Genomic DNA, 20,366 nt, shown 5'->3' with positions numbered 1-20,366 from the left:
TACTTTTGCAAATAATATTGTAAACTTCTGAAACCATGTCTGGATTTTGTCTCTCCTTGATGTTATATTTGTAGTGGGATAAAGCTTTTTGATGTGGCTGAGAAAGACAAACAGGATTCTTGCATTTCACAAACAGAAAGAGAACAAGCAGTCCAAGAACAACTCGATGGCTAGACATGGTTTTACTCCCCCTCCACCCCCACCCCCCAATGTTTAATCAGTTCAAGAAATTAGTATCCTGACCACTAACACCAGTGGAATGAAGACAGCATTCAAAGGCAGGCCTCTGTTTGGCTGGGTTTCTCCTTGTGCCACACAGCCAGAACAGGGGGAAGAGAAACCTCCCATTATTCAGAGCATAGATCACTTTGTTAATGCATCCCTTCACCTGCAGTTTGTGAAAGCACTGAAGGCAGTTTAATGACGGAGTGAAAAGAAGTAACCTGGCTGCCCTCACCCCATCTAACTGGAGTCCTGTCAGGGCACAGCCCATGTGTGAGGCTGGAGATCACCAGTCAGATTTCACAACAGGTCCTGCTTCCTTCCCCAGCTCTGTGAGGAAAGTCAAATTCTTTTTCAGCTGTGAGAAAAGTTGTACACGCAGTGTGACCTCTACTCTTAGCTCAAAGTAAAATTTCCATACAAGAGCAGAATTAAGTCTCACAGTTCACTTATTGACATTCTTATTATTTATACATGGCCTCATCATACTGACAACAGAATAACCTGCCTCCCATTGGGACTCTTCCTATGGTGCTCTTTTCACAGCTCACTTTCCCATATTTCTTCTTATCTCCCATTATGCCTTCCCCACATTTTCTTCATTGCTTTGATCCCACTTCCCACTCCCACCTTGACTTTACTCCCCATTCCCTTATAAAAAGGTATCATAATTAGATAGTAAACAGCGCTGCAGTTACCCTTGAAAAATGTTGGAGTGTTTTCAAAGGCTTCCCAATGAGCAGCCCAAATGAGAGTAATGAAGATAATGGATAAGTCCCTGCTTACATACACAGCAAGAGAGTCCCAAGACAGAAATACATATCAATTCACAATGAGTGTTTTTCTCACAACCCTATCAGCTGAAACATGCTGCTGTTAATGATTTCAGCTCTGCTGGATCAAAATAGATCCTGTGGGACAAACAAAAGCATTGGAAAAACTAGTGCCAGCCTGCACAACTAGTGATCTTTAGACCTTGTTAAGCATCAGAAAAATAGGATTGGAATTCAAATCTGTGTGCTAGTCCCAGTTCAGCTTCTGCTGGATGCTCCATTACATGCTCAAAGTTTTCCTGCTCCAGCTTTAAGAAAGCAAGATCAGATTTTCAGAGGTGCTAGTCAGGTGCCAGTGACGGCTGTGGGAGCTGTGTGTGCCTTCAGCATCGCATAAAACTAGAGTGAGCAGCAGATACTGAAAGTGATCAGCCTGAATTAGAGAGCAATTGTTTTAAATCTGATTTCCTTGATTCTTCCATATGCCACGATTTCTGTATGTACAGCCCCACCATAACTTTAGCATACCCCATTGTTCCTTCTGTTTGTCACCACTTCTTCCTTTCCCACTAGTTACTTTTTCTCCTCCTGTGACAGTAACCCACGTCTGTACTCATTTACCACAAGTTGGAGGCTCCATATCCAGCCCATTTGTCTCTAGCATCTCACAACAGGAGTTGCCAATCTCAGAAGCTGAGATAGCAATGGTCTCCTACTGCACAGAAACTGAGAACAGATTCATAGGCAACAACAACAGCAAAAAAAAAAAAGAAACCACACCACACTGAGCTTCAAAAGCTTTTTCAAAGCACTAGTTTTACTATCATGTTTAAAATCCCAAAATGCCAAGTTCCTCCCTTCCTGTCTATTTACTTATGACTCCTTACAGATACAACAGCACTGATATAGCAGTAATTTTTCCTCCCCCAACAGTATTGAAAACAACTATCAGAACCCGGAAAGCCTCCACCCAAAACTACAAGCGAACTGGTTAATGTCGAGCCCCACACCACAGAGCTGAGCAGAACACTCAAACTGCACAATGAGCTTCAGCTTGCACCAACAGTGTTTAAAACCACCCTGTCTAGAACTGTGGATACTGTGCTATACTCATGTATATTTGCCAGGCCAACAGCAAACTAAGGAATCACGAAAGAGATGAAGAATATCATTTCACCTAAGGAGAAAGAAAACTGCTTACTAACCTAGTGAGTAAACAATAAATCAAGACACTTATTGCAGTGTATGCGTGCATGCTCTCTTTCCAGAGGGGGAATAATATCTGTTATTAATGAATATATATGTATGCGACATTTTAGCCAGATTGTGCTATGTTCCCCAGCACAGTTTCAAGCAAGACCAAAACACCAACTGGTCTGATTAAGTCAGAGCAAGAGATTCTGCATCCCCTACTCACAGAAGAAAGGACTTCAAGCAACCAAAACACGAGGCCCTATAAGTAAATACTAGAGAGTTCTACCCTGGATTTATTGTGCTCATCAGTCCACATTATTACTAAGAAAGTACAATGACTTTACAGGTCTGCCACAGATATATTAGGCAATACCTGTTCATCCAAAATATCATTAAAACTTAGATTTTAATTATGGCATGTCATGCAAAAATACATGTTTCAACCTCAGGTAGTTATTTCTTCCAATTAGAATCACAGAATCATTTAGGTTGGAAAAGACTTTTAAGATTAGCAGGTCCAACTGTTAACCCAGGACTGCCAAGTCCACCACTAAACCATTTCCCTAAGCAGCACATCTACATGGCTTTTAAACAGCTCCAGGGATGGTGACTCAACCACTTCCCTGGGCAGCCTGTTCCAATGCTTGACAAACCTTTTGATGAAGAAATTTTTCCTAATATCAAATCCAAACCTCCCCTGGCACATCTTGAGGTCATTTCATCTTATTCTATCACTTGTTATCTGGGAGAAGAGATCGACACCACCACCCCCGCCTACAGCCTCCTCTCAGGTAGTTGCAGAGAGCAACAAGGTCTCCCTTGAGCCTCCTTTTCTCCAGGCTAAACACCCCCAGTTCCCTCAGCTGCCCCTCATAAGACTTGTGCTAAAGACCCTTCACCAGCTTTGTTGCCTTTCCTTTGGTTGTGCTCCAGCACCTCAACGTCCCTCTTGTATCGAGGGGCCCAAAACTGAACACAGGATGCAAGGTGCAGCCTCACCAGTGCCCCGTACAGGGGGATAGTCACTTCCCTAGTCCCTGCTGGCCACACTGTTTCTGATACAAGCCAGGATGCTGTTGGCCTTCTTGGCCACTTGGGCACACTGCTGGCTCATGTTCAGCTAGCCATCAACCAACAGTCAAACAAACCCCATCCTTTCCCACCAGGCAGCTTTCCAGCCACTCCTCCCCCAGCCTGTAGCGCTGCCTGGGGTTGTGGTGACCCAAGGGCAGGACCCAGCACTGAGCCTTGTTGAACCTCATACAACTGGCCTCGCCTGTTTGGCCAGCCTGTCCAGATCCCTCTGCAGAGCCTCCTGCCCCCCAGCAGATCAACAAGCCCCCCACACAAACTTGGTGTCATCTGCAAACTTACTGACTGTGCACTCAGTCCCCTCATCCAGATCCTTAATGAAGATATTAAATAGAGTTGGCCCTGATGCTGAGCCCTGGGGAACACCACTTGTGACTGGCCACCAGCTGGGTTTAACTCCATTCACCACCACTCTTTGGGCCCCAGCCATCCAGCCAGTTTTTTACCCAGCAAAGAGTTTGCCCATTCAAGCCACAAGTAGCCCATTTCTCCAGAACTGTGGGAAACAGCGTCAAAGGCTTCACTAAAGTCCAGGTAGACATCCACAGCCTTTCCCTCACCCACTAAGTCAGGCAACCTTGTTATAGGAGGAGATCAGGTTAGCCAAGGAGGATCTGCCTTTCCTAACCCCATGCTGGCTGATTACCTGGTTGTCCTGCACATGCCGTGTGATGGCACTCAAGATTATCTGTTCCGTAACCTTCCCTGGCACCGAGGTCAGGCTGACCCGTAGTTCCCTGGATCCTCCTCCCTGCCCTTCTTGTAGGTGGGCATCACGTTGGCTAACTTCCAGTCAACCAGGACCGCCCCGGTTAGCCAGGACTGCTGACAAATGATTGAAAGTGGCTCGGTGAGCACTCCCGCCAGCTCCCTCAGTGCCCTTGGGTGGCCCCTATCTGTTCCTGAGAGACTTGTGTGTGTCTAAGCGCTGTAGCAGGTCACTGACCATTTCCCCTTGGATTATGGGGGTTTCATTCTGCTCCCCATCCCTGTCTCCCTGCTCAGGGGGCTGGGTACCTGGAGAACAATTGGTCTTACTATTAAAGATGGCAGCAAAGAAGGCATTAAGTACCTCAGCCTTTGTCACTATGTTTCCCCCCTACCTCCCATCTAATAAAGAACGGAGGTTCTCCTTAGCCCTCCTTTTGTTACTGATGTATTTATAGAAACATTTTTTATCATCTTTTACAGCAGTAGCCAGATTAAGTTCTAGTTGGGCTTTGGCCCTTCTAATTTTCTCCCTGCATAACGACATGACACCCTTGTAGACCTCCTGAGTGGCCTGCCCCTTCATCCAAAGGTCATATACTCTCCTTTTTCCCCTGAGTCCCAGCCAAATCTCTCTGTTCAGCCAGGCCAGTCTTGTTCCCCACCAGCTCATCTTTCAGCACATAAGGATGGCTTGCTCTGTGTCTTTAAGATTTCCTTCTAGAAGAATGTCCAGCCTTTCTGGGACCTTCAGGACTGTTCCCCCAAGTCACCCAAGGGACTCCGTCAACCAGGTTCCTAAACAGGCCAAAGCCTGCCCTCCAGAAGTCCAAGGTGGCAGTTCTGCTGGCCCCATCTTTACTTCTCCAAGAATCTAGGGCTCTAGCATTTCATAATCGCTGTGCCCAAGATGGCCTGCAGCCATCACATCACCCACCAGTCCTTCTCTGTTCACAAACAGCAGGACCAGCGGGGCAGCTGCCCGGGTTGGCTCCCTCACCAGCTGTGTCAGGAAGGTCTCTTCCACACACTCCGTGAACTCCTAGGCTGTTTCTTCTCCACTGTGTTGTATATCCAGCAGACATCTGGTAAGTTGAAGTCCCCCACAAGAACAACAGCTAGAGATTGTGAGACTTCTCCCAGCTGCTTTTAGAATATTTCATCAGCTTCTCCATCCTATAACAGAATCCCACCATGTTGTTGGCCTTCTCACTGATTTCTATTCATAAACAATCAACCTCCTCATCATCAAGCTCTAGACAATCAAAACACTCCCTAATATAAAGGCTACCCCATCTCCTCTCCTTTCTTGTCTATCCCTTCTGAAGAGTTTATAGTCATCTATTGCAGCATGCTAACTTCTCCTAAAGCAGCTGAAGAAAAAAAAAAAAAAAAAAGGCACTAGTTGCTTGTAAAAAATAGCCAGAAGACCACCAAGCAAGCAAAATGTCTGATTATAAGATGTACTACAACAGATGCACTCACCCACTTGTAGTATACCACCATACAAAAATACTCACAATAAATCCAAGTTTTTTATAGTCTCGAGTATACATAGATTTGCGTTTCTCAATACTGCCGCTACTGTTGTTAGGTTCGCATTCTGCATCAAATGCAATTCTTCGGAGTTCAAATATGATATCCCGCTGAGCCTATGTTAAAACAAGGTTTAAAAAATTGGTTAAAATAGCTTACCTATCATTTTAATAACCAATACCACAAAAACTGTTTCCGAACACTGTATTCCCCCCACTGCCCAATCTTTCTTCATCTAAATTTCCTACTACATACTCAGAGAGACAGTCAGCAAGAATGACTTTGTGGTTCCCATTTTCCAAAAGTCATCACGTTTGTGGGGTTCACATGCAGATGCTTAAATGTTGACTTCCAGAAGCTGGACCCATATTAGCAAGGCCACTAACTACACACTTAATTTTAACCACAGGCATGAAACCAGAGAAGCCAAGAGATCACACACATTTCAAATTAAGCTGGTATTTAAGCACTTTGCTGGCTGAAATCAAAATGGCTCATCCCTCTGCATTCCTTTTGGCAACTGTCCATTTTTGCTAGCACAGGAATGGGCAAAGTAAGAATTACTGCAGTTACACATCACTAGAAATGTCCCAGGACAGTGATAACCACCCTATCATCAATACTAACAACACTGTGTTAGTCACTTTCTATGGAGATATGTGCTAGTTAGCTCAGTGTACATTCCTAAGAGTCAAATTTTTCTGCCTCAAATTTAAGAAGCAGGAAGGGTAAAATCCTACAGCATGATGTTACTTATGTTTACAACCATTTCGCTCTCCCACCTCCACTTCTCCAAATTATCAGCAAGTTTTAACGCAACGGCCTCTTAAAAATGAAATCAAGTTCGTCCTTGTACAGGGCCTAAAAAAAGGCCACAAAAAATAAAGCAAGGAAACACATCTTCTCTGTGGTTCATTGACTCTATATTTAATATTGAATTTCTTAGGGGAGTAAATGCCTCTTTTTGCACAATGAACAATATTTAAGCTGGTGTTTGGACACAGCGAGCAATAAACAAATGAACAACTGCTATATAGGTAACAAAAATGGGTTTTATTGTAACAAATTAACTTCAACTCTAGCATGTCAGATAGTTTTCATTTAAACATTCATTTTAGCTCTACAGAAGTACTTTTAGGAAGGACCATACATCTCTACTGCTTGTGAGAAGTGCACAAAAGAAACAAATGCTGGACTGCTGCTTGCAGTTTTAGCTCAGGATGACACCAAATTCAGTTCATGGAACTACATGCTAAGGAGAAAGGCCTGGCCATTTTTTTTTTATACTTTTGCATAAGGAAGGCAATAGCCAGTACTTCTTTTAACAACCGGAAAATACAATCAAACTTCACAAAAAGCAAGCGAGCAAGAATAAATGGCATAAGTGTTCCTAGAAATGTCTTTTCCTCCAGACAAACTTTAGGTACACCAATGAGCAGCTGTCCTCTTCCTGTGCTGACCATACCATGCCAGATGTTTACCTGATCTTGTGGATCCATTTTTGTCATCATTCTGTCTTCCAGAAGGTTGAAGGTAAGTACTTGCAGAACATAAAGCTGGTGTGCCATTTCATTATTGATGGTCCTCTGTGCCCTGATAACGTGCTGCAAAGAGAGACTCTGGTGAATGCCATCTTATCAGAAAATTACATCAGGCGCACTGAAGTGTTTCCATTTCTGTAAGTATGCATTTGCTATAGCAAACCAGGACTAATGCTACTGATTTAGGCACTATGTAAGTAACTTTAAGGGACAGGATTTTACAATAACATTGCACTGAAGCCCTCTCCTTCTAGCCACTAGATAGAGCCTGTGCATATGTTGAGAAATGTCATTAAAAAAAAATAAATCAATACTGAGAAGTCACTTGGAAGAAAAAATAACTCCTTACCAAAAGCATTAGACCTCTGTATAAAGAAAAACAAAACAAAACAAAACCAAACCACAAAAACAAACAGACAAAAAAACCCAACACAAAAACAACAACAAAAAAGAGTGTAGTAAGAAAATATTTCAGAGAGTAGCTGCCTGAGCAGAAAAGTATTCAGGCTGTAAACACAACCAGCTAATACAGTGATATAACAGGGCTACTGCTGCGGAAGTCAACATCACACCAGAATCCCAGCTCTAACAGACAACTCTGTTCTGTATGAGGAACACTGCTTAGAAATACTTCAGCATACAATGCCCCGTACGTGCAGAATTATCCCATTCAGAAAGCAGACACCAAACGAATAGGCAATTTAAAAATCCCTGGCATGCCAAAAAACATCAAGTGGTTCTATATGAGAAACTAACCCAAGCCACTGAACACTGCAGAGCATGCATAAGGAGAAAGTCATCAAGTATGAGATGGATGCAGCAGCTGACATTGTACAATTTCAGAGAATAAAAGAACCTGTTGGCCAAAAGGCTCTGGTGCATTTTATGATAGCAAATGAACACCTAGGAATATTAATCATATGCTTATACCAAATTTCTTATGAACACAAGCAGTGTAAAAATATGCTTTCTGAAACAAATCCTTGTTTTTTATATGCATCACTGAAATTACAATAGTGAATGAGTGAGGGGTTGTTTAGTCGGGTTTTTTTTACAGTGCCTAGTATCTCATAACAGAGCGAGAGCATCTTCCCTTCTTCCTTTGAAGATGTATTCTGCTCTAAAGTGAAAGGCAAAATCCCTCTGATTTTCCCTGATAGAAGGTACAAGTCTTTTACATTACATTCATTAACTTCACTTTGAGCTGTATTTCATGCTTATGTGCATATTATGACAAACTGTGTGCACCTTTGTATCAAGACAGAATGATCTGTAAAACGGAAAAACACAGAGGTGTTGAATATTGTATTTTCATTAAGAAACCAGTTTATTTGACTGAGAAAATACCCGCTCTGATCATCAGTTTTGAAACCATTCAACAACCTAAACCTTTATCTTGTATATTACAGGCTTCAAAACATACCAAAATATAAATGCAATTAAAATACATTAAGATAAAACCTACGCACACTGAAACTAGAGTCACCTTTTCTCTCTGGTAGTGAAAAATACCTTTGTAAACTATATACTTACAGTTAAGATGATGGAGCGAAGCTGCTTTTGTGCCAAAATGTTTGCCATTTCCTGATTTAGTTTAAAAAAAAAAATATTAAAAATTAGAGAGAAGCAGGTATTTTTAGTGCCATACCTAGAAGAACACTGACTTTAAAGGTTTTAGTCTTAAGTTTCTGCAGTGTTACTTACAAATGAAATGAAGCAGTATATCAGCTATGCAATTGTATGCATTATTTTGGGGGCCACAAACTCAGATTACTGTGAGAACAGGGGCAATGAAAGTGATAAGTATGTCAAAAGCTGAGGACTTTGGTGATTCAAAACCAGCAACAGAAGACCTCAGAAGAGACATCTGTGGGTTAAACAGTGTTTACACACACTTGTTCAAGCACAGTCTTCCCCTCTGCAAACAGCACAGAGGGAAGCACGGAATGGAAGCCAGCCAGGACTTTAAAACAAGACCTCAACGACATGCTTATTTACATTAATATGTTGACTGTTTTCAAGTCAAGTTCCCTAACTTTTACTCAATAAATCAGCCCACAATTCAGTACTGTTTCATCATAGCAAATAAACCTTCCCTCCAGTATTTTGGTAGCAATGTTGACATCGGTCCACCACTTTATCTTAAATTAACTTTTCTTTCTAGCCCTGTCTGAAGTCACTATCAAGGAGAATATGCTTTTTCTGTCATTCTTAAGCAGCTGATCCCAGCTGTCCACATTGCAAACTATCCTACAAAGCATAGGAGGGAAACCTACCCAGCATGAGAGTTCTAATCTTAACCATACCTACAAGTACATACCTCATTTTTAAGTTCCACGAATACAAAAATATATTGGTGTGTGTGATGTGGATATAGGCTAGCATATGCAATGCTTTACCATAATTATCATCATGTAATTATTTTTAAACTCTTGTTTTCAACATGTACTATTTCAGGATTCCTATAACATTGCACACTGCTATTTAGACACTGTTTATATGTACACAATGGGTAATGTTTGTTATTAGTAGATCACTGATTGGAAATAGAGCTCATGTATCACAGCCTTACATAATACAGTGCACATAATCACATCAATGCTGACACTTGCTTAAGCACTGCCATTCTGTGCAGTTGGCACCATGTAAAAAATGTTTACATTCAGGAGAAATAAATTTTAAAAATTTCCTTCTGGTCTTTGTGAGAGTTGAACAACAATATAGAGTACATGCTGGTTACTTTTACATAACAAGAAATCAGAAAACAGAAAAACTGAGGCTATTACATAAAGCATACAAAGAACTGGATTGCTGAAATATTGCTGCAGAGACAACGTAAATAAAGCAAGTGTTAGGGTGAGAACTTGTTTGCAAAAGGAAAATAATTCTAACTGCGACACAGGAGATGGTCGTGGATGTTGACTGTTTTCTTTATGCCAGATAAAGGGTGCTGCAACAGAACATGGGAATGATAAGGAAGACGGGACCAAAGACAAGAGAAGCTCAGCTTTAGCTTTTAAGCTTTTTCTGGCTGAGCAGGTTTCAACTGCACATAACAGCAAAGGAACGAATGAAGCAAGTGCTTCTTCATTTGGAAATGCACAACTGAGCTGCAGGGGGAGTGCCAGGCACAGGATAGTCATGTTACAGGGAACAGACTGGCTAGTTTCATCAAAGTGCATCCACTGCTGGAAGATGGGACACGTAAAGAATATAAGGTAGTCTGCCTTCAAGGCTAAAAAATGGAATTCTTTTATTCTACTTTTTGTAGAGGATTATCAAATTGTCACTTCTTTCTTATACCTGTAATTTTAAAAGCTGTTATTGGGATATTGGTTTTTGTCACTGGACCAAAAAGTGATAGCAGCAACAAGCTCCTTTGACAAAATCAATTACTGCATCAAAATCAACTTTGTCTCTAAGAAGACTATATGGCTATTAGCAGCTGATGGATGAACTGCCTCTTCAAAAATAAGCATTGTAGTAACAGATGAGAACATGATTTGACAAAATTTGCCATCTCACTTCCCATAGCAACATGTCTGCAAAAATGCAGACAATTGCCAAGAAAAGTTTTTCAAACATTCACAGCATTATTTCAATGCTCAAACTCCATGATTTTTTCTGATAAACACTGTTTTAGGTTTCTCTAGATTATTTGGTCCTTGACAGTGGCAGAGGAAGGAAAGCAACCAGGGAGTCCTCATTAAAACAGAAAAAAAACTTGAACCATTTGGCTTTTTGCATTACAGAAATAGAAAAGAAAAAAAAAAAAAAAGAGAAAAGAAAAAGAAGGAATTCAGATACCAGCATCAATTTAAATCTTTTACTTAATTGCAGTGCAGTCACCCACATTATGCCAGTCCCTGTAAAATGGCAGCAGAGAGGGTGCCAAAGCTCCTGGAATCATACAGGGTTTGGTGCAGTTTCTCACTCTTAACTGTATTAGTGGTGAGCACTGAACCTTAACTTTTGAGTACCCACTGTCAGATAATTACATGAGACTGTATCACCAGTTCATTGTCTTAGAAGGACAGAATTCAGTAGACAGTATCAGTTATCCTTATCTTGAAGCTAATGGACACCTACCTTCTTCAATGTATGGTTTACTAATTAACCACAAGATAGACATAAAGAGAAACCTAACAGATTCTGACTACTTGTTATTAAAGGCTGAAGGAAAATTTCTGCAAGCGTCACAGCTATTACCCTTCAAGCCAAATCAAATCATTATATTTTCAGGATCATAAACTCCACGACTAATAATTTTGTGTCACAGCAGCAGGCACTACGGGTAAAGTGAAGTCTGCATGGCTTGCTGCCAGCCTCACTTGATGGTTACACTCTTGGTGAAAGATAGTTTTACTTGCTGGGAAAACCCTGTGATACTGTCATCTTCAGAAACACATGCCCACAAATCAATATTAAAGTCTTACCTACCTCTGAAATTGTATCTCAACTTCAAATATCACCAAACCATACTTTTCACAGAAACATAAACAGTAGCGACTATTTACAAATGTAAAGAGCGAAATCTTTGCTTTTCTTACAAGGACCTATCATAGATTTATGCCAAAATTGAAAGAAAGTTTTTATTCCAATTTTTTGTTCTTTAGGTGCCTTCTTTTCTTAATAACTAAAGACCATATTGGAGGAAGAAGGACAAAGGAAAAATGGAATGGGGAAAAGAGGTGTGTGTTTGGTTTTTTTTTAAATTTAACCATGGTTTTACTTTGCCCTGTTCACAACTTTAAAGATACTTCTGAAGCAAAATAGAAGAACTAACCATTAGTGCTTTGATGTTAGTTTAAACAATCATCAGCATTTAAAAATGTAAATAAATCTAAGGAAAGTCCTTGTCAGATCTGATTAGCAGCTCTCAATGAATTTATTCTGGACACTAACACTATGTCACAAGAAGAATTACCATCACTGTTCCTGGTGACAGAAATGTTAAACAAATAAATGACTAAATCTGTTTTGACACAGGCTAATGACTTCATAAGCATGGATGAAACTTCTCTATTTCATAACACACTGCATTCCATCCTCATTTAACAGCAACTTGAAATATTTCCTTTTGAGACTCCTGATCTCTGGCACTAAAGTTAAAATAGTACACTATAAAAGTCATGAAATGCTTACATGGCAAGATATTTCCATTTTCAAAAGGAATGCACTTTTTATTAAAAAATCTGGGGGGAAACAGCTTACAAAAAAATAGCCTCGTTTTACAAGCTGTGCTGGCAAAGGGTTCAGTACAATAAATACTACAGCCAGCCACAGTCAATATGGTTCATGTAAGGTTACAGGGGACTACAAAGCACAAAAGAACGCTTAATCCCTACTAATATTGTTGCAAGATGGAGGTAGCTCCATTAGAAAGAACAATATACCAGCATAAAACAACAGAACAAGTTTCAGTCTGAATTAACTGCAGCAAAAGTTTGTCTCTGACAACTGCAGGTATGAATATGACAGACTTTTCCTACAGATATGTAGGTATACAAGACCCAACAACTTACCTGCCTCTTGTCATCCGGTGCTTTAAGGAAGAGTGCATTTATTACTGCAATGGTGTATGTCTGGATTTCTTGGTCTGTCCTGTTTGGAATAAAATTATAAACATGAGAGAAGAACATGAATACACACAAGTTGTAGAAACTGATTTTCCAGTTGCATTACTGAAGGTAGAAGTGGAGGGACTGTTTGCATAATGTTTACCATGTAAAAGTTAGGTAATCAGCCAAAGTTGGGCATGACCAGGTTGTTTCTATTATTAAGAGACACACTCAGCATACAAGAAAGGTGGAATGAAGCACATCCTTGAAGTGCCATTGACTCAGAGAATCAGCTTCTGTCAGATGCCCAACAGCTCACGGTAGGAAGAGGAATCTTCCCTAAAAGGTTCTGGAGATTAACGTGCTGGTATTAAAAGCTTTTCAGGTGAGTTGAAAATGCCCCAGCTGGGAGGCAAGCATAATCATACACTATACAAAATTCATTACCCTACGCTACAAGAGCCAGTTTCCACCCATTTAACCACCACACATTATTGTTTAAGAAAACACCTCTCCCTTTTCAAATCTACCTTCAGCAAAAGTTGACCAATTTCTGTCTTAACACTTCCCAGAGGCTGGCAAGCAGAACAACCCCATCTGCATGCTAACAGCATTTAGCATTTTATTACAACAGGGTGTTCTTCTCTTCATTCCCCACTTACAGGTAGTGTAGCAGGGGAGGGAAAATCAATGATCAAGCAACTCCTTAAAGCTGGTTACCAGTCATCCAGCCATTTATAGTGGATGCAGCAGCCATACAGGTGGTTGTCAGCCTTTATACAATTCCTTTTTTCTAACCGCTGTGCTTATTTGGGGAAAAAAAAAAAACATCCACCGTATCAGGTGGCAGCTGAAGACACTCACCCCTGCAGATGTGGGATCAGCTGTCCAATCGTGATCTCCTGTGCCACCTTCTGGTACAGGTCATGGCTATTGAGCACCATTGATTCCAGGATTGCTAGCGACCGTTGCAAGATAGAGATGTCTGAAGCAAATTTGTTCACATAGCTTGCTATCTACAAATTCAAACAGTAAGAGAATTTACATCTTGTCATGAAAGTGGGGAAAGGGAAGAAAGAAAACTGTGAACACGGCTCAGAAAGGCATTATTATAAAAGTAGTCTTGTCCACATACCAGGTATCGGTGAATACCTGAGAGCCATCAACCAGGCACTGCAGATACCTTCAAAGGACACTGGCACAGATTCTTCAGCTGGTGCAAATCACCAGAGATTTATGTCAATATTCATACCACTGAAATATATGCTTCAACATTATGCTATGAACATGATAAATCAGCATTAAAGAACTAGAATGGTTATACTTATTGTGAGGAAAACTTTGGGAAGGAGAAGGAGAATACTTCTCATTCCTTCCAGTAGAAATCTGTGCAGCCAGTTTCCTCTAAATAAATATCTAGGCTCAAGGCAAATGTTTCAAAAAAGAATTTACATCTAGCTCTCTGGCGAAACACACTCTAGCAAAACATGCTTTTTTTCCCTGCCCTGCTGTTACCAAAAACACTGAAAGCTCTCTCCAGGTTACAAACTAAAACTCTGTTGATGACTGTTTATCAGCACAACTGTTCCATAACTCTGCCTAGAGTCCAGTTTATGCCTTAATAACTTTCACTTTTACCGCAAGCTGCCACAAACAAATGGCACGTTAATTAAAGCCAGGTCTGACCTCTGTTTTTTTGCAGTGTGGCAATGACATGCTGCGCACTCATCCGCAGGGCCAACACAGCTGTGCAGTAAGATGTGGCAATGTGTGTTCTTTCTTATGCCTCCCAGTCCACTGACACAGCTTCCCAGGAAGAAGCTTGCCTTCTGCTGACGCAGGAAGCAAGAACTGCCTGGGTTTTCCTTGAATGCACCAATACCAGCACAGTCAAGCTGAAAGGTACCCAAGAAAGCACAGACAAACAGAAGAAACGTCGTGTGACTACAGTTATTCGCTCTTTACAGCCAAGTAACAGACTACAGCAGCCCTGTCTCAAGTTTGTTGCATTCCTTCCAGGAAACTTAAAGTCCAGGTGCTTCTTCAGCACTCTTACTTCAAGCCACTAATGTGATTGATTATATTGTTTCTGATTCTGGATGTTTGCTTAGACCTTGGCATCATTTTCATTTTGTAGGAAGAAAGGCATGCCTATGCTTAGAAAAGCTGCCTAGCTGCCTGTAAAATTCACAGTCAAATACCGACATGTGGACAACTACATTATTTTGTACTTGCAGCACTCTGAGTAGTACTGAAAGAGCAAAATACCTTTTCTGCAACTTTGGTTGGAGATAAGGGAAAAGGGATAGATTTTTCTTCTGATCTATTGCAGCCCTACTGTTTGCTCTACAACTTAGTTTGCATTACCACAACAGGAACATGCTATGCAGAATATAACTTGGTTCAGGGAATACATATTGTCTTTACAGGAAATGGAGAACCAAACGCACGCATGCATAGAGAATAAGAGGAGAGAAGCAAGAATTAGCCCTTCTCTACTCTGGACTTTCAGTATCTGCTACCTGCAAGTCCTGAGCCCAAGTAATATTTACATTAGTATATGATGCACATTGTGCTGTTGCGAATCATAGAATCATGAACAGTTTGGGTTGGAAGGGATCTTAAAGATCATCTAGTTCCACCACCCGTCTGCCATGTGCAGGGACACTTCCACTACATCAGGTTGCTCCAAGCCCCATCCAGCCTGACCTTGAACACTGCCAGGGATGGGGCATCCACAGCTTCTCTGGGCAACCTATGCCAGTGCCTCACCACCCTCACAGTAAAGAATAAATATCTAATCTAAATCTACCCTTTTGCAGTTTAAGTCATTGCCCCTTGCCCTATCACTACATGCCCTTGTAAAAAGTCCCTCTCCAGCTTTCCTGTAGGCCCCCTTTAAGTACCAGAAGCTGCTATAAGGTCTCCCCAGAACTTTGTCTTCTCCAGGCTGAACAACCCCAACTCTCATCCTGTCTTCACAGGAGAGGTGCTCCAGCCCCCTGATCATTTCTGTGGCCCTCCTCTGGACTTGGTCCAACAGGTCCTTCTTATGTTGGGGCCCCAGACCTGAAAGCAGTACTCCAGGTTGGCTCTCATGAGGGCAAAGTAGAGAGAAAGAATCACGTCCCTCGACCTACAAGCTGTATCTCAGAAGCACTGTACTACCCTGCCTCTCTTAATAGTAATCCAGTCGTGGTTTTGGTGCATTGCAGCCAGAGCTGCCAGATGTCCAGAAGGCCCACAATATAGGCAGTGTATGCACAGAGCAACTCTGCACTGCTCAGACAATAAACCAATTGCACTTTGGAAGCCTCAGTCATCAGGCATCCACGGATCAACTGTGCAGCAGGAATACAGTATGTCCAGACTGTGCCCCAACTTGTCAGACTGCTGCCACCATTCTTTTTAGAAGCCCTGACATGTATGAATTATTCTTGGTGCAGCAGCTCCTTCACATGGTATTTCAAGTGGCAGTGTAAATGCTTCACTGGGATATAACATATTCATATCAGTAGCCTGCAGAAATGCAACAGTATAGATAACAAACCTCAGTCTAGGAAATGCTGCCTTACACGTATTTCTTCTTCTGACCCTGGACCGTAAAGTCTTTTAATCATAAACACAAACCCAAGGTATGAGGCTGGCTTGTGTGCTTAAAAGCCTGTAACATATCACATTGAACATACATGTAAAACACCTCCCAGGTAACTTGCGCATCAAGCTATGTATATTTATAATCACCTTGCTGAAGCATGAAGTCTGGTCGGAAATAATAGGCTTGTCTACCCTGATAAAGGAGGCACGCCAGTTCCAGAGTGAGCAAAATTAGATTAAAAAGAAATTCTATTACCATACTCTAAATTCTGGATGTGGAAAAAAACCCATACCCTTCTTGAAAAGAGACAAGAATCAATAGGAGTTCAAATTTGTGGTATGTGCTGTTCCCTGCTTACTGAGCACCACACACAGGGAGGGCTTTCAACATCCAAAAGTAGTCCTGCACTCGTTTATCAAAAATTCTGATGATAAAAATAATGCAAGCTCACAGAAATACAACCTCTCCTCCCGAAATAAGCAACTTCATTGCTTTGCACTTTTACATGAAAACCATGGGTGTGTCTCATTAAGGATAAAACTATTTCTTCAGCAAAATACCTCAATATCTGCGTAGCCCTATCAGGTCATATATAGCCACATACAAAAAAAGTGGCTGGGTGTTTAACTTCCTATCTCATTTCAAGGGAAATTAGATATCCGAATGCTTTTACACATTCAGCCCCAGTGCTCTGCTGAAAGAGCAACTAAACATGTAAAATGAGGGTAGATGAGCATCCTATAGCAAACTAAACTACATCATCAGACTTCTTTTCCTGTTTCAGGACCACTTAAAGAACAGGAAAGAATCCAAAAATTAAACCCCAAAAAATTAAAAGCAAAACAAAACAAAACCAATCCAAAGAACCCCAAACAAAATAAACCATGCCACCAGCAAAACACATGCAGGGAAAGAACAGTGAAGGAAACAGATCTGATTTTCTGAGCTGTGGTATGCTCATTAGTTATTTGCCTGGACCACTCTGATGTCAGAACTGTACAGAAAAATCTGGCAGTTTTGTTCTTCTTTAAGTCCTAATGCACGGCAAATTTTTAAAGTGTGCATCTCATTTTCAAGTCAGGAACTAGAGTTGTGCTTGACTACAGAAAAACCAACTGACAGTTGAGAGACACAGACATACTCTCCTTACTGCCAACCCCTTTTTCTGCACAGTACATTTTAGAAGGCACAGTAAACAGTTCAGGGAGGTTGATTCTGCATCACATGGCTATGAAACAGCTATTATATAAATAATTCTAAGAGATATCTCAGACCTATCTCAACCAACTACAAACTTCACTTCTCCTCTTGTGGGAACTATAGATGAGAGTACCACATTTGCATAGTGTATTTTGATATCCAGTTACCATGACATTTTCTAAGAACTGGGCATCCAAATCCTTTAGGCAACTATGGAAGCTGGAAATAAACTATATTGTCATAAGCAAGAAAAAGGTCTTGAGAGAATCCTACATATCATAAGGAAGTTTTTTCCAATTATGCTGTTTTCCCTTAAGATAAGGAGCAAAGCTCTACTTGAAAGTGTCAATTCTTATTTGCAGCACTTGGAATAGCAGACTTCGCATACCTAAAGGATGGGAGGGAAACTGCATCCAACACCAAGCAGTTAGTCATTAGAAGAAGTTAAGAGGTCTCCTTTGAGCTCTCCTCCAACCTCTAAACTTTAAGTTAGAAAACTATTCAAGAAAAAAGTTCAGATTAGCTCCTCCTCATTTCAGATTGGCTTCACGGCTTAACATGAAAGACAGCTTCAAAGGGCAGAAGCACTTGACTGCAAAGTCCCCCCCAGCTAGCAGAAACTTATCGGCTCCCTTATCCATCCTGTCAACCACTTGAGCAAGCCCATCAGCAACGTCAAGTGGCCTGTCAAAAGCCAAGGTCACAGAAGCAAGTGGGAATAAAGCTGTAGAGTACCATCAGAGAGACATAGCACAAAGGTGCTCCTTCAGGTCAGCCCCTGGCCCACAGAGCCCCAGTGAGGGCTCTGTTGTGCTGGCTCCCAACTGCATGGCAGGTCAGGACACATCTGTGCCTACTTCATCTACATTTGTCATTCTTTGTCCTTCTGTTTCTCTTTATAATCAGCCTATTCTTTTCCTTGGTCCCTTTCTTGTCCACCAGTTTCACTTTTTGTTTTTACTGGCCAATTTTGGTTTTCATAGGTACTTGTGAGAATGCTTTTGTTTGTGTCCTTTGTTTTTTAAATTGGGTCCCTGTCCAGGGAAACCTATGGAAGTGCCAGACAGAAGAGAGAGATGAGCCATTAACAGGGGTGCAGACAGCACTTTCTTCTGTAGTTACTATACAACCCACAGGGCAAAAGATGCTGACAAAGTTAGGCGAGGACTACCCTTTCGAGTCACTAACAAAGCAGATTGATTTAAACTCATTTTAGCAAGTTTCTTCATACACTTCTTACCAGGCTCCCCTGGAAAATAAGGCATGCTGGGCTTGACCTTGTATCATGAAGTTAGTTAAAAACCAGTTGCACTATTTTCTTTGCCATGAAAAGATAACAATAATCATCATTATAATCTTTTTGGACTGCAAGATTGGCCAAATCAAAAAAGGGTCCAAAAACCTGATCAATTATACTAATTTTTCTTACAAATAGCATCTGTCATTTTTAATGACCAAAACTGAGTGTTGATATCTAATGCTCTTTTTGTGATTTATTCTTTTTTACTTTTGGCAACAGAAGTACATTTCTACTTTCCCTTAGTGGTAGAAATTTTCTAACCAAAGTTAAATTAAAAGTCTTCACTCTGACACATTCTGCTAAAAAGAAGATATCTTTGCCACAGGTTATGTTCTTTCCATTAATACCTCTGCTACTATTTTTGTGAAGTAACTCAGATATCTTTTCAAACTGTACAAACGCACTTTAACTTAAGTTCTGAGTTCAATCTGGGTTGAAAATTCCTTGTAAAGAAGGGGGGTGTGGGGGGTGTCCACAGTAAATGAAAAGGGTTAAATCAGTAACAAAACTTTTTCTGAAGTCTATTAAATCTCTGTACTTAAAAAGTACTCCTGTGTTTCTGCTGCTTTTGTGCATCTCCTACATGTAAGAAAATTAAAAAATATTGCAAATCATGGAAAGATCTCTTTCAAAACCACAGACCTCAGCTGCAAGATTGGGAGGGGTGGCAGAGTTCAACTTGATAAACTTAGTAGATAACAGCTTAATTTTCATTTGTAAAGTAATTCATTTATCTTCCTCCCATACCCCCAGAGGAAACATTTCAGTGCTGTTTTTATTTTAATTTAAGTCAAAATACTAATTTTTGCTTTAACTGCATGGTATCTGCACAGGGAGGTCACACTAATTGAGCAAGCAATTTCTTGTGCAATGAGCCTAATACAGTGTTGATCCCACTTCATTCCTATTGATTTCTGTAGAAGCTGGGCCAGATCCTGCAACTACAAATATTTATAGTTTGAAATAGCACTTCAATCCCATTGTCAGGTAACTTTTTGACCATAATGTACCAGGAAGGGGCAGGGGAAGGAACGGAACCAAACCCAAGCCCATGACTCACCTCAAAATTTTAAACTGATATAGAACAGATAGCATTGATTACAAATTTACCTTTTTAATGAATGCCACAGAGAATGTATCCCACGATACAATCCCATGATCCATCAGCTCAACAAATGCAGTCAGTGTAAAGGACAACATATCTCCAAAGCTGCAAGAGACAGGAGTCATGACAACATTTACCAGTAATGCAGCAGGGCAATGACCAAGGGAACAAAGCAGCAGGAAGCTTTTAGAAAGGCAGGAAAATTAAGCCAGTTATGGATTAAGAGGTAGCAGAAGAGCAAGAGAGGCCGTGCAACAGACAGTCTCTAAAACATTTTAGCATGGACATCAGGAACAGTCACCTGGAAGAAACCAATTTTGTAAGAGAAGTAGTCACCCCCAAGAGCACACCACATGCAATGCTCAAGGAAATCAGATAGCCCAAATTAAGCTTCGCTTATTTAGATCTAGCAGAAGAAAAGACGACCTTTTTTCTTAGCAACTTATGGAAGTGCTCCTGATTGAAGGTCATACAGAAGTGCCACGTTTTGGTACCTCTGCACTAAGCAGATTGACAGAAAGTCAGTGGATTGTTTG

General features: G+C 40.9%; 1 protein-coding gene across 4 annotated transcripts in view; it reads right to left on the bottom strand.

Annotated features, from left to right (window-relative positions):
* ELMO1 (engulfment and cell motility 1) overlaps positions 1-20,366 on the bottom strand; it is a 310,364-nt gene that overhangs the window by 184,823 nt on the left and 105,175 nt on the right. For all 4 annotated transcript variants that reach the window (XM_040591563.1, XM_040591561.1, XM_040591564.1 and 1 more), the window contains 6 exons: positions 19,836-19,935; positions 13,492-13,643; positions 12,592-12,670; positions 8,600-8,650; positions 7,007-7,129; positions 5,510-5,641 (listed from right to left, as the gene is read on the bottom strand). In XM_040591563.1, the coding sequence (XP_040447497.1) occupies positions 5,510-5,641; positions 7,007-7,129; positions 8,600-8,650; positions 12,592-12,670; positions 13,492-13,643; positions 19,836-19,935 (637 nt within the window). The remainder of the gene's footprint in view (positions 1-5,509; positions 5,642-7,006; positions 7,130-8,599; positions 8,651-12,591; positions 12,671-13,491; positions 13,644-19,835; positions 19,936-20,366) is intronic.

This window comes from Falco naumanni, chromosome 4 (assembly GCF_017639655.2).
Source record: "Falco naumanni isolate bFalNau1 chromosome 4, bFalNau1.pat, whole genome shotgun sequence".
NCBI lineage: Eukaryota > Metazoa > Chordata > Aves > Falconiformes > Falconidae > Falco > Falco naumanni.
The sequence above is the reverse complement of the archived record's forward strand: the minus strand, read 5'-3'. Positions and strand labels throughout refer to the sequence as shown.